Below are 23,698 nucleotides of genomic sequence, written 5' to 3' on the forward strand. Positions count from 1 at the left end.
GGCAGCCATCAGAGGCGGTGAGTTACCCCAGAGAAATCCAATTAGACATCCGTAGTTCGAGCCATCCTGCTTCGCATTCTGCCATCAATAGTTTCTATTCTGAGCTCTCTCAGCATTTGGGCCCTCCTGGGCCCTCCCGTCTCCCATACCTGCGGAGTCCCTGCTGGTGCGCAGTCTCCTCTCCCACGTCCATCTCTCTCCCTTGTTGATACTAACAAAAGCTAACAATCATTCCAGCACTTACCCTGGTCAGTCATGGACCCAGCACTATCTCATTTAATCCTCACAATCTACAGGGCAGATATTATCATTCTCAACCATAGAAGGTTCAGAGAGGCTAAGCAAATTGCCCAAGATCACACAGCTGACAAGGGATGAAGGCAAGATTTGAAAGAAGACAGTCTGACTCCAGGGTCCTGACAATTGCTACTACAACAAACTGGCTGGAGATGCCACTGAGACATACCAGGTTGTCCCCTTCTGCCCCAGGACCCCCATCCTTTGCCCCATCCTTGCAGTCAGGAGCCTTTTAAAATGCTGTCAACCTGTGGTAGTTCCAAGATGTGGGCTTCCTTGGGGAGTGACTTTAGCCTCATCCCATAATTTCCACGAGCTGTCAAAACCACCTTGATGTTTTAAAAATGTTTTTGAGATGGGCAATAGACATTTTTCCCGATTTTGTGTAAAGTGTAAGTAAAAAACTTCATAGGAAACCCATGTGTTTTTTTAATTCCTCCATAACCCCTAATCTCAGTAAAAACCATGGTCCTGATACTTCAAATACAGCTTTCAGATAACCCACTGGGTTCCTCCTTGTGACCAGATTGCTGGCCCTAGCCCCTCCTGTAAGGGAATTCTAAAGGTGTCATTCCTTTCCACTGAGCATCAAATGACTGAAGGAAAAAAATGTTAGGAACACAGCCTGCAAGCCCCAAGCCCCAGGAGAGGCTCCCTCACCCTTCGCCCCACCCACTCCCCTGTGGCATATGGATTGGGCCACACTGTCCGCGCGCTCGGCTTAGCCCCGCTCCTGCCGAAACACTGAACATCAAGCATCCTCCTCGGAGCCTTGGGCCGTCTACAGTCACCACCCACAATTCCCGTTAGACTCAAGGCACCATCAAGAGGAGATCCGCTTTGGATGATAAGTAAATTAACATTCAAATCAACCTCATGTTTATTCAGCACCCGTGATTAGTGGCCTCCTGGGTGTGGAAGCAGGATCAGAGGGGCTTGGTGAACCACAAAGAAACAGCAAGTGCCCTCTGCTGGATGCCCCAAAGCCAGGCAGGGGAGGGTTATAATAAGTGGAGCTGCTTGCAACGACTTAACAACTGGCTGAGAGAGGGGGAGGGAAGTAGAAGCCTTGGTTTGTATCATTTGCCAATTTCCATGGGGTAAATACTCCCACCATGGCAGGTTTCCAGCTACCAAGAGTTTAACAATGGGCTGGCAAGATTCCTGAAAAAACTTTTTTTTTTTTTTTTTTTGGTGAGGAAGATTGGCCCTGAGCTAACATCTGTGCCAATTTTCCTCTATTTTGTATGTGGGATGCTGCGACAGCATGGCTTGACAAGTGGTGTGTAGTTCTGTGCCCAGGATCTGAACCGGCAAACCCGGGCCACTGAAGTGGAATACACAGACTCAACCACTATGCCACCAGGACAGCCCCACGATTCCTGAAAATTTAACGTCACTGGCTGGAATCAGCAGGTGGGCAAAATTTGAGGGGTGTCTCTTCAACATTCTGTACGTATTTATTCAACATTTCTTTAGAAGAGAAGTTGAGCACTGTGTGGGGAAAGGATTACCAGGGGCGATGATGATGATAATGACGATGATGATGTTTGTTAATGATGATGATGACGTTAATGATGATGATGCTTTTAGCTACCGTTTATTCAGAATTTGCTATATGCTAGGCACCAAGTGCTTTATGCGGATTATCTCAATTAATTCTTATAAGGGTTACAATATCCCTTTGAGCTGGATACCATGTGACCATCTCTCTTTTACGGAGGAAGATCCTCCAGCTCAGAGAGATGCAGTTCGCTCAGCCAGAATCACACACGTGATCAAATGGTGGAGCCAGGGTGCTAATCTAAGTCATCTGAGCTGGGTGCGCACATTACGGCAGCGAGGAGCCTCTCCTGAATGTTCCAAGAAATTCAGCTCTGACACCAATTCAGCATAACCTTCCTGGAAAAAAACAAAGACCCCGCAGATAGCAGGACTCTCCCTATTTAGAAGGCTGTCTGGAGACCACCTATTGTCACTCACACATGCCCCTTGGGGGGGGGAATCTCGCTCCAGCATCGGCTGCTCAGTCTACAAACTCTAGTTTTGGGGGACTCATTCGTTGTGTCAGTCCTTATTAGAGAAGTTAAAGAAGGGAGCGCCCCTCTTCCCCAGGCTCGGCCAACCGCAAGATCCTGTCCAGGGCTAACCCCTGGGCAACCGGCACAGAGAGGAAAGGACGGTGGGGCAGGACCTGTGATGGCCAGCAACAATGGCCATGGTGTCCTGGCCAGAGTGGCCCTGTGACCAGCCTCAGGAGCCTCTTGATTCCTACCCATTTCCCAAGCCTGGCCCTTGAGACTGTCCTTGGTTCTATGAGCCCCCACCCCACCCCACCCCACCCCACTGCAGCCTTCCAGCAAACCCTTCGGTTTTTCTTGGCCTGAGTCAGGAGGAGTTGATTTCCGTTGCTTGCAGCCAAGAACCCTAATCTCGACAAGCTTGTCTCCCACGGGGCTCCTCCCGCCCACACAAACTCTCCCTCTGACGGAAGTGCCCATGGGACAATTTTCTCCATCTTATGTCACTTGAGTGAGCCTGGGGCAACTTCTATGGATGGGTATCTAGCTAGCTTGCCCCTTAACACAGTTCTGGACAGAAAGATACCAGTACAAGCATGTTCGAAGGGACCTAGAATAAGATCTGGGCTTGTGTTAGGTGCTTTCGAGGAAGGTTTATAGGACGTGTCGTGTCGTCTGGACTGGATGTTGTCAGGATGGTAGGTAATTCTCTGATAGAACGTGTTAATAATTCTCACCCACAGAGTGAGAAGGATAGAGCGAGGCCAGAGCTGTGACTGGTAAAGAAGCGGTGGTCACCCAGATGAGACAGGATATGGAGATGGTTGGTCATTTGGTGGTTTGGACAATGTTCCCGTGTCATTTGCTTTCAGACACACTTGGGAAGTTGTCTTATTTTTGTCTCGAGCTATCACGGTCGCAGAATGGCCTTGTCCGCTGTTGGCAACCTGCAAAACTGTTTACATTCAACAGGAGAACACTTCAGCCTGGCTGTGAGTGCCAGGCCAGCTCCTGGCTGCCAGGGGCTGCTTTTCTCTTTCTGGCAATGGAAAAATTAATTTATACACTTCCTATCTCCCCTTAAGTAGTTATGAAATCCTCGACTCTGGGGGCCAGTCCTACCCATTTTCATCTTTCCTGTGGTGCCCAGCACGGTGCCTTGCGAGCATAATGTTCTCTGTGAATTATGGGCACAGAGAACTCTATGGGACCTGGCATGTGGTGATTGTGCTGAAGCATATTTTCCTTTTTTGCTGAGGAAGATTGGCCCTGAGCTAACATCTGTTGCCAATCTTCTTTTTTTTTGTTTGAGGAAGATTGGCCCTGAGCTAACATCTGTGGCAATCCTCCTCTATTTTGTATGTGGGACACCACAACATGGCTTGATGAGCGGTGTGTAGGTCCACATCCAAGATCTGGACCCACAAACCTGGGCCACTGAAGCAGGTGTGCTGAACTTAACCACTACCCCACCGGGCCAACCCCATGAAACCTACTTTCAAAATTTAAAAATGTGACTCATACAAATAGAGAATGAACACTTGTCAAACACTTATTTAACTCATTAATGAGGGAACCAGTAAGGTGGTCAAGCTCCTTCTCAGAGCATTTAAGGAACTGGATCCATAGGCACGTTTTAATAACAATCTTAGAATAAGATCACTAGGTTGAGTAGAAAGCTAGTTAACAGACGCTAGGGCAATAAAACCATAATCTTTAGGGTTAGCTTTCCTACTGGACAAAATCTACAAGTGAACATGGCATTTCATAGCGTCAGTGCTCTAACTGAATAGTAAATAACAAAGTCCAATACTTGTACACTCTCTCAGATAATCACATAAGACCTGGGCAGGCCTTCAGACTGATGAAAAAATGACAAGCAATAGGATCTACTGGAGCATACGAGGAAGGCACTCAGCATAAACCAATTCAGCCTGACTTTGTTTCTCCAAAAGGGCCGGATGTGGCCTGTTGAGCGTGCATTGTACATCTGCTTTAAACACTTACAATGTCCCAAAGACAAGAAGGATGCCCTTAAAGATAGGGATATAACTTCCCCCCATATCAGCATTTCTTTAAGGATGAGCATCTCTTCCTAGAAACTAAGGATTAATTACCTTGTGACCACTGACCAGCTGTGCCAGCAAAAGTATCTTGTGACTGTTGTAAAAGGGACATTCCTGTCATATGTGATGTATGCTCTTTGTTCCAAGGTGGTGTATAACCACTCTTTATGCCCCACTTCTTTGACGCCCTTCCTTCCTTGGGGAAGGAAGCCCCCAGGCTATAGTCCTCAGACCTGGCTCACAATAAACTCACCCCAATTTTGATTCATAGATTGTTTATGGATCATTTGCATTGACAAGACAATGCCCAGTATGTCATGGAAAAGACACACTTGCTCCATTCCCTTCCTTTATTTTCAATTTTTAGTTGATTTTTACTAAAAAGCATAATAAAAGACTCTATGGCTTCTCAGGAAAACATTCAGCTGACATTGTTTTCCTTTGTATTTATTTATTTATTTATTTATTATTTAGTGAGGAAGAATGGCCCTGAGCTAACATCTGTGCCGATCTCCCTCTATTTTGGATGTGGGGTGCCACCACAGCATGGCTGACGAGTGGAGTAGGTCCACACCCGGGATCCGAACCCGCGAACCCAGGCCACCGAGGCAGAGCACTTGGAACCCTAACCACTGGGCCACAGGCCAGCCCCCATGGCTGACATTTTCACTGCTTCCTAGCCGGCACTTTCTCATGCAGCAGCAGCTGTGAGGCTAACATTTATGGACCAGTTACTATACATTAGGGACTGTGATGGCTTTTTATGTAGCTTATCTCATCTCCTCTTCACAGAGCATTCCCTCTCATTCTGAGGAAAACAAGTATGGTATAATCAAAAATGTGTATTTGCACTTTGTCCCTGGTTCCTGGCACAGAGCTCTTAAAACCCTTGGAACTTCCAGAACACGAGAGTGTCTTTTATTATTCATAAGGTTCCCCTCAGGCACAAACACCTGAGTTTATGCCAATGAGATGACTCAGGGTGGGGCCCTCGATGGCTTCAGGCTGGGACTCGTCACCAGAAAGACCCAACAGGTGACTAGAGGGTAGGAACTTTCAGCTCCACCCCCCATCTCCAGAGAGAGGATGGGGATGGAGGTTGAGTTACAAATACTCTTGAACAGTGAAATTCGGTGGGGGGCGTTTCTGGGTTGGTGGACACACTGATGTGCTGGGAAGGTGGCCTCCCCAGAGAAGGCACGGAAACTCTGCACACACACCGCCCCCCTCCACACCTTGTCCTGTGCTTCTCTTCCATTTGGCTGTTTCTGAGTTGTGACAAGAGGCTTTCACATACTGAGGTGTATGGGGTAACTTCTTGTTGAAAACTGACTCGGCTTGAACTGAAGAAGCCTGATGGATGGTCTGTCAAACACACATTGCAAATTGCTTAACCATTCAAGAATTCACTCATAAGAAGGCATCCATGGGGCCAGCCCGGTGGCGGTGGCGCAGTGGTTAAGTGCGCACTTTCCACTTCGGTGGCCCAGGGTTCGCCGGTTCGGATCCCGGGTGTGGACACAGCACTGCTTGGCAAGCCTCTACATATAAAGCAGAGGAAGATGGACACGGATGTCAGCTCAGGGCCAGTCTTCCTCAGCAAAAAGAGGAGGATTGGCAGCAGATGTTAGCTCAGGGCTAATCTTCCTCAAAAAAAAAAAAAAAGACCCTTACGCTGGCTCAGGTAAAACTCACCTTCTCTCTCTTATCTATAGAATGGTTATTGGTTATTTTACAGCAATAGTTGTATTCTTTATATAAACCAGTGAATGTAAATAAAATCCTTTCCTGAGTTCCGTGAGTCACTCTAGCAAATTATCGAATCTAGTGGGTGGTGTCACGGGAACCCCCAAATGTACGGTTGGCTGGGCAGAAGTGGGGGTGGCTGGCATTTGAGACTGGCATCCAAACGAAGTGAGGGCAGTCTCATGGGACTGAGCCCTTTGACGTGCGGGATCAGACCCCAACTCCAGGTAGATGGTGTCAGAGTTGAACTGAACTATTGGACATCCAATTGACGTTGGAGAATCACAGAATTGGCGTGGAAAAGCGACACATATTTGGTGTCGGAAGAAAACCACCTTTGGTGTCAGAAGTGGTGATCAAGTTAATTTGTATTTCGGGACCTGTGAAACGGAGGCCATCCCAATGGCCCGGCCCATGTCTCAAACCTAAACGTCAGTCAGCCAGCACTTACGGGAAACGCCTGTCACTGAATCCTAACGTATACCAATCGCGATCCTCTGACTCAGCTTTAGCCAGCGCCGCTGACCCCGGAAAACAGGACCTGCTGGCCTTAGAAGGAAACCCCTGACCTCCTAGCCAACCAGGCCCTGATTCTGCATGGCTTCTTCTAACGCTTTATAAAACTCGCTCTTCCCCCAAAAACCCTTGGAAAGAGGGCTTTCGCACTTGTGAGGCACTTGCCCGATCCTGGGATTATTTTCCCTTGAATTAAAGGACCTCAAACTCGTTACTAAGTTGTTTTAGTTCTGTCATTGGACGGTGGTGTTGGAAAACACCACACAGGGGAGTCACAGAGAAGAGAAGAAACTTGCCTGAGATCACACAGCTGGCAAGCCTCTCAGCTGGGACACCAGCTCTTACAAGGGTGAATCTCTTGACCTTAATCACTACCCCTGCTGCCTCTAGCTGTGCCCACCCCCTCCACCATCCCCCGAGGCGATATTCTAATGTCCCCTTTAGGAAAAAAGGCTCCACGTGGCTGTCACTGTTCCATAAACATGAGTCATTTGCATATCACCACGGCAACGCCTGCCAGGTGGCCACCCTCGCCACGATTATTTATTCTTTTTTCTTACATGCATTCACCTCTTACATGAAAAAAATTTTAGTCTAAAACTTTTTAAAGCACCATAAATGGAATCCCAATATTTTTTCCTTAAAAGACATGAAAATAAATTCTTCCTGTTTTCCCAAATCCTACCTAAAATCATTCCAGCACGTATCCTACTTCGAGAAAAACTGGACCAACCGAACTCAGAAGGTCACACAGCCAAGATAGCAGCCCAGGTTCCCTCTCCAAGTCCACTGCTCTTTCAGTCGCATCGTGAATCCTTCGACCATGAGGTGTTTCTGGTTAATGGTGTTGGGGCAGCAGGCAGAGAGGAGCTCAAAGTTTCTCAAGATGGCTCAATGTGACCAAAGGCGAAATGAGACAGAGTGATGGCAGACGACAGATGGCCGGAGGGCTGACTCCTCCAGGCAGTTAATGATGCCCTGGGCAGGGCTCCCTGAAGTTAATCAGAGTGCATCCCGGAGTGAAGCCGACCTCCAATAAATTGTTCTAGGAGCAGATGGAGCTTCCCCCAGAACAGCACAAGGCCAGTTCTAGCCCACGAGGCAGCGTGACAGCTTGGAGACATGGCGCAGCAGTGGATAATTACAATCTTCAAGGGGAAGGAGGGTGCAGAGTTCCCTTTGCATGATCTGTTATAACCCAGCAAATTCCGTTTGGGGGGAACCTCATGTCAAGCCAAAATGTGAGTTTATTCAGGCATTTTCCAAAGTGTTGCTTGCCAAGTGAAATTTAGCTCTCATTTTCTAAATGGACAATCTTTGTCGTGGGCTGAAGTATAGCTCCAAAACTCTTTCATAAACTGCAGAAGGACTTACTACCCAAGTATCTCAGAGGCAGTCCTTCCAAGGGGCGGGGCTCCATACTGAGTTCTTCTCGCGCATCATTTCATTTAATCCTCACTCCAGTTCTGGGAAGGGTGAAGTGCTATTGCACCAGTTTTACAGAGGGGGGACCTGAGGCTTCAAGTTGCACGTTTGTCAGTGGTACAGCTGGGAGTGAATTTCTGCACCATCCCGCTCCAGAATCCGCCTAGATCATTATTACACTCCCACCCCAAACCCGCGTGTAGGTCGGTGAAGAAGCTCAGAGGCTCCACGTCTTCCAACTCTAGGCTTGCTCACTTGATTTCTTTACAAAATGAAAACAAAAAAGGAGACCGCGTGTTGGTTCTTAGAGGTCAAAAAGAGATGGGCAATGGAATGAACTGAAAGCGATCATTGCTGAATGATTATAAATTCCGGCTTTGGTTATACGCTTTGAGAAAGCTTATCATTGTAATTTGCTTGATCAATATAGCACCATTTTCAAGGAAAGGCTTAATCAATGGATTCTGATAACGAATGTGGTGATGAAGACAACAGATGGCATCGGGATTCTCAAACACCATGGGAGAACACAAACATGCATTTCATTCGGATTCCAATGACAGTTCTAAGCCACTGGAGAGAGAGGGGCCGATGGCCATGCCGAGGAGTCACACTAATATAGGGCAGGTTTTTATACCTTCAGCCTAAGGCCAATTTTCATCGAGAAAAATTGCGGAAAGAAAGTAAGAAGGTGACTCATCTGTAAGCAATTGACAGATACAAGAGTTCTTCTATTTCTCCCGGGGAAGAGGCGAGGGGACATCTGTGCGGTGGGAGGTGGGGGTGGTGGGGAAACACCTCAATTGCTTTTGAAACTGCCAATGGCTGGGCCATACCCTGGACCAATTAAATCAGACTCTGGGAGTAAGACCCAGGCATCAGCATTTTCTCTAAAGCTTTCTAGGTGATTCCAACGGGATTCACTGCCTCCAGCGTCTGGCTGCTTCTTTTGTTGTGTATCAGTCAGGGCTCCGGCAGAGAAGCAGAACCCCCATGAGTTACGGTGAGGGATGCATCATAGGAATTAGACCTTCCACACACATGGGAGGAGCTGCGAGGTGAAGGCCTGGCAGCGGGAGGTGAAGACCAGGCGAGTCACCAGCCAGCTCATCTGAGAGGTCAGGCAGGTGCAGCTGGCAAGTTGGGGCTGCAGAGGGGGAGCAGGTAGAGGGGTCTGTGGGAGGCCGTTGCCTTGTCCGCCAAGAAGAGGTGGGGCCGGTGGTCAGGAAGATGAGCTGGCTGGGAGGTGTAGGGGCTGGAACCGCTGTGGCCCTCTGTCCGATTACTGTTGCGTCTAACCACGGCAGCCCTCAAAGAGTAAACACTCCTGCTCCCCTTCTGCCACCCGGATCTCCCTCAGGCTCCTCTTTTGGCCACCTTTAACCTGGAACCATACAGGGAAAGGGATTCTGGGAAATGGAGTTCTCAGCATAGCTACATTTTCAATAGAACATTCCAGCACAGGCTAGAAGGACTAGAAACCCACTTGAGCTCAACTTGATAAAAAGATAGTTGAGTAAAGGCATAGGAAAATGGGGCATGGTATTACTTTAATATCTGTTACTCAAATTTATCTTGGGGAGGAAACAGTGTTTGCTTGGAACCTACCTTCACAAACACCTGGGGTGGTGGCCTTGTGAGCCCAAGCATCTTTTGATGCCAAGCCTTCTTGGAAGAGGGTGAAACTGCTCTGCCTAAGACGGGGAGAGGCATTCGTCTCACGTGGAATGGAGGGAGCTGGAAAAAGCCCACACACGGGAAAAAGCCCGAGAGAAAGGAACTGCCTTGGCACAAGGTGGTAAGAAGGACGTCGTGAGCCATGAACGTCAAAGGTGGATTTTTAAATCGTTTGCTGTGAAGAGTTCAGCGCGACACCTTTCCGCGATCTTTAGTTCGACGATTCCTCAAATGACTGTGGGAGTGACACAGGGCTTTGTTTTGCTTTGTTGTCATGGAAACTGGGAAGCTTCTGAGTTTCATACCCACGTGGACGGGGGTACAGGACCCAGGAAACCAAGCCTAGGAGGCCGCCCGGAAAGTCACAGATACCACAGCAGTGGATTTGGGATTCCCCCAGGCTGTGGCAACTCGGGGTGGGGGGCGTTTCTGCAGGGGTCTGGAGTGTGGACCCCAGGGTGTAAGGTGCAGCGTAAGATGCAGTTCAGCAGGGCTGCTGGGGGATGGGACGGGAATGTCTTGGCCATGTTCATTCTCTGCTTTTGGGGGCCACAGCTGGCTAGCCTTTTTTTTTTTTTCTAAAGAGCTAACATCTGTTGCCAATCTTTTTTTTTCTTCTTCTTCTCCCCAAAGACCCCCAAGTACATAGTTGTTGTATATTCCAGTTGTGGGGCCTTCTAGTTGTGCTTTGTGGGACAACACCTCTCAGCAGGATGAGCAGTGCCATGTCCACACCCAGGACCCTAATCGGCGACACCCTGGGCCGAAGAAGCTGAGAGCGCGAGCTTAACCACTCGGCCCCTGGGCCGGCCCCACAGTTTGCTAGTCTTAAGGCAGCTGTGCTGTCCTGCTGCTTCTCTCCAAAGGCGCCTCACCCACAGGATTTGGTTTGCAAAGCCCCCATCACCTAACTGGCCCAGTCGCTCCGTATCCCAGGAGAAAGACTTCTGATTGGCTCAGGCTGAACTGATCTGGACCAATCAGCTCTGGCCTGGAGGAGGGATGTGGGGAGAGGCTGGAAGCCCCCACACCTGGGGCTGGTTCTCTAAGGAGGGGCGTGGGCTGAGAGGCAATGATTGGCACTGAGTGAACAGAGCAGTTATATGAGGTCAGGCCACTGGAGCTAGAGTCCCAACCCTACTAATTCTTAGCAGGGTGATCTTGGGCAAGTTTCTTCTGTGAAACTCAATTTCCTCATCTGTCAAATATGCCTCATACTATCTGCCTCATCAGGTTGCTATGGAGATGAAATAAGGCGATCCACAGAAGAAGTTTAGCATTGTGCCTGGCACCTGTAAGGGCTCAAGAAATGCTGGATGCATTGAGAATAATGATGACCTTAAGAATTGACCCATAGATCTCAGCACTGCTATCCCATCCCATCGCCCATCGGAAGCTTCCGTCTGTCACGCAGCTTGCTTCTCTTCTCCTGGACTCTTCACTCCATCAGGGCAGACCGGTCATCTGTACTTTCATCACTACACTCCCTGGACCTGCCACATGTAATTATACAATCGATGCTTGTTGCATGAACGAAGGAATAAATAAATGCTTGAATATCCCAGGTGCGGAAACGCATCGCCTCCCAAGCTTCCCACTTTTTATAGCTCCAAGGACAGTCACGAGCCACATAACGATGTTTTGGTCCACAATGGACCGCATTTATAACGGTGGCTCCATAAGATCCGTACCATACAGCCTAGGTGTGTAGCGGGCTGCACCATCTGGGTTTGTGTGCGTGTACTCTATGATGCTCACACAACGACGAAATCACACAGTGACGAAATTGTCCAAAGATGCATTTCTCAGAACGTATCCCCGTCGTTAGGCAATGCATGATATATTTGGAAAGGCCCCTCTCGTGCTGGGATAGCAGCCTGATTCGCCACAGCATCTGTGTCTCAGTGCTAGTTCCAAACAGAAACTAACTTGCTCTCCCACATGACAGTCCTTCAGAGGCGTCAAGACACGTCTCAGGAGCCCCCTGAGCCTTCTTGTCTTCAGCCTGCCCATCCTTATAGTGGAGGAGACCTTTACGCCACCCTCCAGAATCCTCCCTTCTCTTGTTCAAAATAAATAACCTACCGCCAAACACCAACAGCCTGGGAATGTCTGCTCTAACAAATACATCTCTTAATTTCCAAACTCAATTTCTTCCTGAGGGAAAGGAAAGTAACATTTCATGGGCACTTACGTTGTGGCAGGCACCAGGCTGGGTGCTTAATACACTTGATCTCTTTTCCTCTTCATAACCACCCCGTGAGATGCTGGATGCATCCTCATTTGACAGATGAGGCAACTGCGGCTCAGAGAGGTTAAGGTATTCATCCAAGACTGCACAGCCTGTAAATGGAACAGCTAGAATCCAAATGCAGTTGTAATCTAATCTGGAGGAAGTATAGGTCTCTCTTTTTATCAGAAGCAACCTGTCAAAGACCAGGACACCTAGTAGTGAAAAAACAGGCTGCCCTACCATTGGCAGAACCCAACCAGGAGTGTCTTGGATTGACCTAATCTGATTCAAAACCCCTGAAGGTTTTATGGGACTGAGGACAGAAGGACCGAGAGTCGGCCAGAATTCCAGGAGAAAAATCTATGTAACTGATCACGCAAGGAATAGCAGCCAATTAAATAAAATGAAAGATGTCAGTCAGAATATCGTCTTTGTGCGTGACTGGGGCCGGCTATGCCTGTGTAGACCCAAAACACCACGGCATATCTGCTAAGTTGTTTCTATTTTTTCCCCTTCCATTTCTCTTTGAGCATCCTGTCCTGGAAACATCCAGAGGGGGCCGGTTCTCGCTTGAAGAAAAATGTGGAAATGAGGCCCTGCCAAGCATCGGGTGATGCTGGGCTAAGCGCGGAGCAGAGCGGAGCCCTCGACCGAGACCATCAAGTGATACAGACAAGCACTTCTCAACCTCTGCTGCCACTCAAATCTGCAATTTTCCAGAACAAGCAGAGAGAGGGGTGAAACCCTTAATTGTCAGGCATTGTACGTGCATTATTGAGCGCGCACGCTCTCTCTCTCTCTGTCTCATAAGATGCCTTCTCTCTGGGAGATTTCACAGAAGGATGAGAACTCAGCACAAGATGAAGCGATGCACATGGTCCCTCCGACACATCAATTTCAGCCCAATGAAACCTATTTCGGGCCTCCAGAACTATAAGAAAATAAGTGTGTGCTGTTTCAAGTCGCTGACATTGTGCTAGTTTGTTACAGCGGCCACAGGATACTCATACACTTAGTAAAGCGTCTACACTGCAAGGGGCTGTGTCACGCTGTCACTCTGTAGGAACACCATGGACCAGACCCACAGTCAAGCCCAACCGTCCAAAGGCCAGGCCGCTCTCACTACCCAGACTTGCCAGCTCTGGGGGAGCCCGTGAAATGGGTCAGGCCGTGGGGAAAGCAGGAAGACGAATCTTGCTTATTTATTAGGTAAATATTCACCGAGCCCCACTCTGCGACTGGCCATGTGTTGGGTGCTGCCCAGCTGGGAGTGAAAACAGCTCAGCCTCGCCCTCATCAAGGCCGGTGTCTAGTGGGAGAGACAGATATCGGACACATCCTCGCACCGACGAACACGAGGGAAAGGCTTCTAAGGGGAGGATCGGGGTCATAGAGAAAATGGACACACACTGGGAAGTGCTGGGAAGGCTTCCCTTCGGAAGTGACCCCGGGCCTGAGCCCTGGAGGAGGAGGGAGAGTTAGCCAGGCAAAGAGCATGGGTGGGAGGAGGGGTCCAGGTAGAGGGAATAGCAAGGACGAAAAGGCCCCCATGCCTGGAGGGGACCTGCAGTGTGGGGGCAGCTGAAAGGAGGTCCATGGGGCTAGAGAGTAGGGGTGGGGCCTGGGAGGGGAGAATGGAGGAAGAGGAAAAGTGGGAAGAAGAGGAGAGAAGAGGGGGAGGGACCCAAAGCGCCTCGCAGGCTTTCTCATACTAACAAACGCTGGAAAGTGTCTAAAGCTGGGAGCTATGGTCTGACTTGCATTTTGAGAAGACCCCTCTGGCTGCGGTGCCCCCGGTCTGGAGGGCAGCGGCGTGGAACTCTGAGAGGACCTTGAGATCCAAGCCAGGGATGGGAATGCGGACTTGGGGGCTGGCCATGGAGATGGAGAAAAGCGGACAGTGGAAAACTATTTGGGGAGCTGAAACTGACAGAATTGGGGGACGGATTGACTAGGCCAGGTGGCAAATTGAAAGGGGCCAAGGACGGCGTGTAATTTCAGAATTAGGGGTTTCCACGGGTAGACAGTGGTGCCAGGCCATTTGCTGAGCTAAACAGGGCCGGGTGGGAGGTGGCCCATGAGTTTGGACTCAGACATACTGAGCTTGCTGCATCTTTGAGACATTTAAGTGATGATGTCTTCTACACTTCCTCCGCATTTTTCCCTTAAAAACGTGTGTCCAAAAAGACAAATACTACGGGATCCCATTTATATGAGGTACTCAGAGTATTCAAACTCATAGCAACAGAAAGGAGATGGCGGTTGCCAGGAGCTGGGGGAGGGGGAGATGGGGAGTGACTTTTTAACGGGCACAGAGTTTCAGTTTTCAAGTAGAAAAGAGTTCTAGAGATGGATGGTGGTGATGGTTACACGACTATATGAACGTTCTTACCGCCACCGAATTATGAACGATATAGAAAAGTGTGCATAAGATACATATACACAGTTGATGGAGTAATGAAGTAAACAGTTATGTTCCCATCGTCCTGCTTAAGTAACAACCTGCACATGATGCTTAGAAGCCCTGGTGTGCCCCATTCCCTCATATTTCCTCATTCTCTCAGAGGGAAGCCATGATGCTGAGTTTGTGCTAATGCCATTTGTGTATAGTTTACCATCTCTCTATCAATGCCTGCACAATTATAGTTATTAGTTTTACATATTTTGGCCTTTACCTAAATCTTTCGCTCAACATCTTATTTTTGAGATGCATCCATGTTAACGCCCGCAGTGTGTTCATTTTTCACTGTTGTATAGTATTCCACGATGTGACTAGACCACCACTGATATGTCCTTTCTGCTGCTGATAAACACTTGCGTTGTTTCCAGTTTTTTTGCTCTTACAAACAAGGCTGATATGAACATTCTGGAATATGCCTCCTGACGCTCACGTGTGAGTTTCTCTAGGGCCCTGCTGCCCCTTAGAACTTCCTGTGATGATGGAAACTTTCTACGAAAATTAGTGCTTTCCAATAGGATAGCCCTGAGCCACAACTGACTGATGAGTACTTAAAATGGAAAGGACGGCACTTTTAAATTTTATTTAATTTTAATAAAGTAAAGTAGTCACCTGGGGCCAGTGCCCACCCAGTTACACAGAGCCGCCGCAGCCCCGGTCCTCGTAAGAGCAAGCACATGTTCGTCTTTACTAGGTAAGGCCAAGCTGTTTTCCAAAAAGGGGGAGCCAATTTCCCTTTATCTTAATCAGTCTCCTCTAACCCGCTAGGCCTTTGCTAACCAGGTAAAGTATTCAGTCGGAAACTTCTGAGAACGAACAGGGCGGCATCGGTCAGGATTCTCCAGAGAAACAGAACCAATAGAGCACACACATAGAGGCTTATTATAAGGAATTGGCTTACAGGATTATGGAGGCTGAGAAGTTGTAAGATTTACAGTCAGCAACCCAGAGACCCAGGAGAGCTTACGGGATAAGTTCCAGTTTGAAAGCTGGTAGGCTCAAGGTCCAAGAGGAGTCCATTTTTCAGTTCCAGTCCAAAGGCAGGAAAAGATCAATGTTCCAGCTCATGCAATCAGACAGGCAAAGCTCTGTCTTACTCAGCTGTTTTGTTCTGTTCAGGTCTTCCACTGATTGGACGAGGCCCACCCACACTGGGAAGGGCAATCTGCTTTACTCGGTCTACCCATTCGGCTGTTAACCTCATCTAGAAACACCCTCCCAGACACACCCAGAATAATGTTTGACCAAACTTCTGGGCACCCCACAGCCCAGTCAAGTTGACCCAACATTAACCATCACAAGAGCCAATGTGGTGACCTCGCTCCCGGCTCACCAGCCGCCAGGAGGTTCAGAGCAGATCCTTGGCGCTCAGAGAATGAAATATATTTCTGATAAGACAGAGCTCCCAGAGAGAAGAATTTCTTTTCCCGAAGCTTGTTTGGATGGCGAAAGGCAACTTGGAGCAGCAGAAGCGTGTCCAGTGGGGGCCGCCTCTTTCTCCTTCAACAAGGCAGATGCCTACCCTCATCCCTACCTCCCAGCACACCCAGGAATTCGGGACGCCTCCATCCCCAGCTCCTCAAATTCTTGGATATTTTGTCCAAGACAAATCGCTTTTTAGATCTCCTGCAACTGATGGCGTCTCTTCCCATCTGATACAGACAGTGGTTCCGGCAACGGTGACCTGTTCTTCGAAGATGCTATTTAAAACCCACAGTGCACCTGGAGGCACGCAGAACTCCAGAACACGGCTGAGATGTGTGGAGTTACATAAACCACACGCTCCGTTTTGCCCTGGGTCAGACTGCAGAATGAGCGGCTCATTAAAGAGAAAAGACAAATGCAGGTGTATAAAGATTTTTTTAAAATAAGAATAATAAAGTCAAGCCGCGAGGGTAGAATTGGACTGGATGGTTGAGAGCCACTCCTCAGCTTCCCAGGGAGAAGAGCGTTTTCTCGCTGTTCGCTGGAGATGACTAGGCAGCCCCAACCCTCTATTCTGCCTCGAAGCGCAGGGTTAACAGTCAAAGGAGAGAAAGGAGTTTTTTGGGGTTTTTTTTGAGGAAGATTAGCCCTGAGCTAACATCTGCTGCCAATCCTCATCTTTTTTTTTTTTTCTGAGGAAGACTGGCCCTGAGCTAACAGCCGTGCCCATCTTCCTCCACTTTATATGTGGGATGCCTACTACAGCATGGCTTGACAAGCGGTGCCATGTCTGCACCCGGGATCCGAACCGGCGAGCCCCGTGCCTCCGAAGCAGAACCTGTGCACTTAACTGCTGCGCCACCGGGCCAGCCCGAGAGAAAGGAGTTTTGATTTGCTTGCTCCCTGGGAAGAGCCACCTACTCTCACAGATGTCCCCTCTCTTCATCTTTTGCTACAAGTCTGCCAGGGAAACATCCTTGTCCCATTGTACAGATGGGGAAGGCTGAGGCTGGAACACCGAAAAAGATTTGCTCCAGGCCACACAGTTGGCAAGCAGTAGAACTGGGGTTCAAAACCAGTTGAGAGACCCCATAGCATGATGGTTGAGATCGGAAGATTTGGGTTATATCATTGTCTGGTAGTTAGCGGAACCTGTGCAACCCTGGGCAACTTACTTGACCTCTCTGTGCCTCAGCTTCCTCATCTATAAAATGGGAGGGGGGCTATCTATCTATATGGTTGTAGCGAGGATTAAATGAGTCAATGCATTTAGAACACTCCAAACACCATCCAGCATAGCCAGCATTCAAAAAGCTGCTGTTTACGGCTCCTCTTTGTACCACCCCAGCCCGAATCTCTACCAGGTTCTCGGGCCCGACCTCTTCCCCATCCTTGGTACTTCTTAATAAAACAAAATCAAGCCGAGGCTCTGGAAATACGGGATCTCCAGGGCTGGGCTCCTGAAATCTCTTGTCCGCCCACCCGCCTCCCCGGGCTGCTCCCGTTCTGATTCTGGTTGATTAAAAGCCACCGCTGCCCAGAGCCAGCGGAGAGACAGGGCACGCCAACCCTTCTATGACAATCCGGCAGGCAGGTGTCAAACGAAGATAACCACCCCCCACCCCCATCCAGAGGGCGAAGATACTTAATTATCTGAAACCCAGACAAACAGCAGGACCAGGATTGTGCAGGAGAGCTGAGGTGGGAACCGGGGGCTGCGGGAGGAGAGATGAAAGCTGAGGGTGCGACTCAGTGCCCGAACGGGGGTGAGAGAAGGAGTTGGAGGTTGTTGACAGCCTCCATAGGACAGGGTGGGGAGAGGCACGGAGATGGGGTCAGTGGCCGGGGGGAGCCGGAAGCATGTGGCGTGCAAGGTCAAGGGCAGAACAGAGCAGCATCTGAGCTTTATCTCCCGTGCATCTGCCCCCCGTTAGAGAGGCGGTTTCACGATACTGAGGCGTTTACTGACTCATTCAAAGGAAGCTCATAAAATTGCCAAACTGCAAGAGGGAGATTGCTACACCCCATTTAGCGATTTGGAACCCAGAGGACAAGCTGAGGGAGGACAGTGAGAGAAGACGCACTGGGTGTGCGGAGTAGGGACACGTGCCCTTCTGTGAACCTGGCCTCGTGGGCCTTATTCGGGGGGAGCAGGTGTGCTGGGAGCCACTCCCCATTCGCCCTTCCATTAGTAAGCGCTTTTTGTGGGTTATGCGAGAATGTGTGTGGAGGGCTTACCGCAGGCTGGGCCCACAGTAACGACTCAATAAACGTTGACTGTTGTGGTCCCTGAGACCCCTCTTAGGAATAGGGTGCGACAGCGACCTCCCAGCAGGCTGACTTGGCAAACCTTGACTGTCTGAGTTGGAGCTCGTCATTTCAGACTCCACATAAATCGCTGATCTCCAGAGAAAGAGTACAGAAAAGTCCAAAGCCTGACTCAGTCGAATCCTTCCCACTTCCACCGCACTCAATTCAAGATGGCGGCACAAGACAAAACACAACGCGGGATTGTGGGATGGTGGGCATCCGACCAGGAGTTTGCCTTTGCGTTCTAGAAGAGCTGGGCAAAGAGAAAAGGGGTCCTTGTGTTGGGAATAAAGATGATAGTCCAGCTTAGGGCTAAGGGCTCTGGCTCTGAGACAGGCACCTTGGGTTCAAATCCTGGTTCCACCTCATGCTAGCTGGTGACCTTGAACAGGTTATTTCACAACTCTAATCTCAAGTCTCCTCATCCTTAAAATAAAAGGAATAGAACCCAACCCGTCAGAGTTCTTGTGAGGGTTCCATAAGCTAAAATAAGTGAATGAATGCTCACAACGTGTGTAGCGTGTATGTGGCCTATCAGAATCTTTGGCAAATAGCAGTTCTTACATACTCTGTCAAGTCACAACCAAGGACGTGGGAGAGCCAGGATGACGCCTGAGCCCACTTCTCATGAGTTCATGCTAGTCCCCCGGGAGTAGGTAACTCCATCTCTTCTATTTCCTCAGCGTCCCGGCCAGAGGAGAGGGAGAACCAGCAGAGGCCGTGAGCCCCTGGGTCAGAGCAAGACAGAGTGCACAAGAAAAGGGAAACCCACAAAAGGCTAACGTGAGTAACGCGCGTGCGGGGGCAGCAGTCATTGGACCGGTTCTTAAGAGTCAACACGGCAGGAGACCGCAGAAGTCAGATGGTGACCTCGGCCATGACACACGGTCTGACTCAGTCTCCACAGGGGCCGATGGATGTTAACTTGATTACTGCAGAGCAGGTGTGACAAAACCAATCTCAGCCTCCTCACTGGGACTGTCTCAGCCAAGGGCGGTCACATTCTGTCACCCGGAGCTTCCTCACCTGAGACGGAAATGCTTAGTATGGTCTGAAATTCTATTTCTCTCTTACCCTGTGCCGAGGGGTCTCATGCGCGCGCGCGTGCGCGCGTGTGTGTGTGTTTGTGTGTGTTTGTGCATGTGCGTGTGTGAAGGGAAGTTGTTGGCGTAAGGATAGCATGTGAAAGAATAATTTATTGCACATTCAACAAATATTAATTGGCCTAGGAAGTGCCAGGCACAGTTCAAGAGTGAAGAAGATGCATAAAATCCGGGCCCTCAGGGCGCTTACGTTCTTTAAGGAATTGTCTTGGTAGATGTATTCAGAGCTTCCCTCACGCTTTCTCTCCCTCCTTCCCTCCTTCCTTCCTTCCTTTCCCCTTCCTTTCCTTCCTTCCTTCCCTCAGTCACTTGCTTAATAAGTACTCTGGATTTAAACTGCATCTGAGCTTCCATTTATTAGCTAATAAACCGACGGCGAATTTCTTAGCCTCTGATTCCCTCTCCTCTAAAATGGAGACAAGAACAGGCTCCATATGCACCAGAGGCCCTACAAGTCTGTAAGGGCCTGGCTCTGAGAAATGGCTGGGAGACTGAATTTAAGAATGATCTACATGCGGCCTGTCAGCCTGGGAGACCATGGATGATGGATGAGGCCTTTGTCCAGGTCTGAGTGGGCCGTGATCTCTACTCTGTCCATCCCAGCGTCCATCCCACACCTCTGAGACTGACGAGCTGGTGCACCTCCCGGCAAAGCTCCACACTGTGCGTGGCTGGGCCTGGGGGAGCCGTCAGCATCCTCCACTGCTGTCTGAGGGCTGCTAGCAAGACTCAGGAGGCCCAGAAGCTGGCCCCTCCCCTGGGGAATGTCACTGAGCCCCACTCCGTGTCCTGACTACACGGACATCCTTCTGTATACTTGAGATAATTTGATTTAAACAAGCGTCTGCTGTTGACATTTGTCCCTAAGTGGTCAGACTCACGGGCTGATGGGGAAATTCAGGGAGGCCACAAGTCAAGAGCTCGGGGCAGTGCGTGGCCCAGAGCTAGAGCTTATATGTTAGCTATTCTTGTCACTGAGCACTTGCCATGTGCCAGGCATGTGCCAGATGCCGGGGATAACATGTACATCTGTGTGTGTGTGCATGTCCTCACACGCATTTGCATGCATGCGTGCGCACACACACATGATGCAAAGGTCAGTAAATCCGAAGGGACAGCCACAGTTCCCGTAGCAGCAAAAGCAACCTCTGGCCCCTTCTGAGGACTGCTGGCTGAACGGAGCTCTTCAGTATTTTAAAGCAGAACTCACGTTCTCGATTTCCTTCCTTTTAAAACAGGGGGAGGGTATTATAAATGCCAGTGATGTGTTTTTAACATTAGAAACAAACCATAGGTAAGAACAGAAGCTTACTTATGGTTTTAAAACTGATTAGAAACAATATACTTTTTGAGAACAGTAAAAATTGGAACTATAAAAATAGAAGCAAGATGCGCAAGCAAGACCCTGGAAATAATTGAATCATCTTTTATATGGTGGAGTTAGTGTATCTTGACTAAAGGTTACATATTAAGAAAAAGAAGAAGAATCATAAAACTATCCACCGGAATGAATAAAAACCAATGCTATTAGCATAGGTCACATCTATGAATTGGGATTAAAGATAGACTGTAGGAAGAAAGACAATTTTCATGTATACGGTATGTACTATTTATAGAGCATGATGATCCCCAACCCTTTTGTGGCCACTGAACTCTGGGTTATTCCATATTTTTTCCCTGAAAGTTTGAGAGCTGGCTTTCTGCTTTACCCCGACTCCATCCACAAGGAGGAGTAGCGTTGCCTGGATCCCATACTTGGACCGTCGCTGTTTTTGTCTCCTTGTCTATGTGGGGAGACGGTACCCACCCTTTGAATGCGGTAACTGCCTACACGCGGGCGAGCCCCAAGTCTGCGTGTTTAGTTCGTTGGTTTCCCCCACGCTTCTGACGCAGACGCACAACTTCCTGCAGCCCCCCTCTACCTGGGTAACCCACAGGCAACTCAAAACTGTCATGTCCGGTCCTGGCTGTTTCAGTTGTTGGAGTCACCCGACCTAACAGAACACGTGGTCTTAGTTGACACGTCCCCCACACAACCAATCCTTCATCACTTTCTTTAGAGAAACAAAAAATAAAACAAAAACCATGGGGAGTGAGGGATGGGTTGTGAACCCTCATGATGTGTTGGTTCAGCTTATTCCCAGAGGAAAGGGAGGATGCTTCCGATCCATAAAGGCGGAATGTTCTAGAACCTTCCTCTAAGGGCTCCTGGGAGGAGGGTTCATGCACGTGCATTTAGCAGAGGGTCTGGGACACACAAAGAGCTGAATCAGTGGCAGCTGCTGAAACTGCAGTCCATTTCGTGGGGCGAGAGAGAAGGTTACATAACGTAGTAGTGAGAATATGGGTTTCGAAGGCAGGAAGACCTGGGTCTGAATCCTAACTCCCTTATTCATTAGCTGGGAGGCCCTGAGCAGGTTGGTTCACTTCTCTGAGCCTCAGTCCCCTCATCTGTGAGATGGGATAATCCCATAACCAGCCTCCTGGAGCTGAGAGAAATGAGTGACAGGGGGTTGGTTTACGCCTGGAGGGCGTGAAGTTGCTGTTTCTTCGGGGGGAGGTTGGGTGGGGAGCTGACACGCAGTGTAGGGAGCCTTCCAGAAAGGTTGCCTCATAACCCTCTGCTTTTGCTTTTTTTTTTTTGCTTTTAGACTCTCCCTGTGTATCTGCCAGAGCCCAATTTTTAAAATTACGGTTTCTCTTGACAGACTACCTGTAATCTCTCAGGAATGCTGTGCTCTACAGACAGTGGATGTTCAAATCGTGTGACTCTGAGCCTGCTAATGACCCCAGGAGAGAAGTGTTATTATTTTCCCCCTTTTTACAAAGGAGGGAACTGAAGCTCAGAGAAGCTAAGTCACCTGCCCAAGCTCGCCCAGCTGTTTTTGATCTCAGGCCTGTCCAGGTCTCCATCTCACTCTCTCTTGTCCCTTTCCTCTTCTCCAACAGGTAACGTAGAAAGACCTTGCGCTTTGGGGTCAGACTGGCCTGAATTCAATCCTAATCAGTGTCTTGTTTAAAACGGGAGGTTACCATACCTGCTTCTCTAGGCGGTAGTGAGAATCAAATGAGATTTTTAAAAAAATGTACATAGCGCCTTTATCCCAGGGCCTGGCCCACAGTAAAGAACAGTAAACATGAGGTTGTCCGGGCATCCTCCCCACCAAGCTCCTTCCTTTTTCCGGCCCCATCCACGAAGCACTCACATAAACCTGAGCTCAGACTCCCGGCGGACCAAGACTTCCCGGAGACGCTGAATTTTTGCCATCTCCAGCTCGATCTCCTCCGGCATCATGGTTGTCTCTGCCATGGAGATGATGTCCAGCTGATCTGTGCAGGAGACACGAAACACGGGCGTCAAGACCCCGAGGCTGCACAGGTTTTCAAGAATTCCCCGGGGGACAGCCCCTGTCCCGGTTCCAGGGAACAGCCTCGCTCCAGCAACCTTCACACATGGCGAGGGCACACAGACCTCAGCCCGCGTTACAAGTGTGTGTTTGCAGGCCCTTGGGAAACCGGAAAACACGTTTTTCAAGGGAACCCTGTTCTGATGGCAAGAGGAGGCCCGGGTGGGATCACCAAAACCTGTTCAAGGTTATATATATGACCTTGGCAGTCCCTGCCTGGTCCCGGCTTCTGAGCCTCTGGTCTCCTTGACCACGGCCACTTTGCCCTGTCCCAGCCAGCCTCCAAGACCAAGAACAGCTTTAGGCAGAAGAAAGCTTAATACTAACACTTATTAACAATTATCTTATAGGAATACTAAGTAATAGTAATAGGAAATAATACGTTTGTTGTAGAACATTCAGATAATACAGATGGGCGAAAAAGAACAAACAAAAGATCCTCCACGACCCCACAGCCCAGTGTGACCACTATCCACATTTTGACGGCCATTCTCCCAATCTAATGTTTAGAGTTATACATATTGCCATATATATAAGCCATATATTTAAAAAACACACATATTACCATATATAACCATTTATTTTCCATATCTATGACCACACATCTTATATCTTATCATATATAGAGACACTACTTATATTTGCATATACGTATGGATGCATGCATGCGCTTGGTCTGCCATAACAAAATACCAGAGGCTGGGTGGCTCACACAACAGACATTTATTTTCTCACAGTTCTGGAGGCTGGAAGTCCCAGATCAAGGTCCGGCGGGGCCCGTTTCCCGTGAGGGCTCTTGTCCTGGCTTGTAGATGGCTGCCTTCTCGCTGTCTGCTCACACGGCCTCTGCTTTGTGTGCACACGGAGAGAGAACGCCCAAGTTCTCTGGTGTCTCTTCTTAGAAAGACACTAATCCTGTGGGATCAGGGCCCTACCCTTGTGACCTCATTTAATGTTAATTACTTCCTTAGAGGCCCCGTCTCCAAACATGGGGTTAGGGCTTCCTCAACATGT

At 49.1% G+C, this 23,698-nt stretch overlaps 1 protein-coding gene across 1 annotated transcript in view; it reads right to left on the reverse strand.

Annotated features, from left to right (window-relative positions):
• The window catches only part of BMERB1 (bMERB domain containing 1), a 111,628-nt gene that overhangs the window by 24,746 nt on the left and 63,184 nt on the right, over positions 1-23,698 (reverse strand). The window contains exon 2 of the mRNA XM_070566709.1: positions 22,484-22,607. Within this exon, the coding sequence (XP_070422810.1) occupies positions 22,484-22,607 (124 nt within the window). The remainder of the gene's footprint in view (positions 1-22,483; positions 22,608-23,698) is intronic.

This window comes from Equus przewalskii, chromosome 12 (genome assembly GCF_037783145.1).
Source record: "Equus przewalskii isolate Varuska chromosome 12, EquPr2, whole genome shotgun sequence".
Lineage (NCBI taxonomy): Eukaryota > Metazoa > Chordata > Mammalia > Perissodactyla > Equidae > Equus > Equus przewalskii.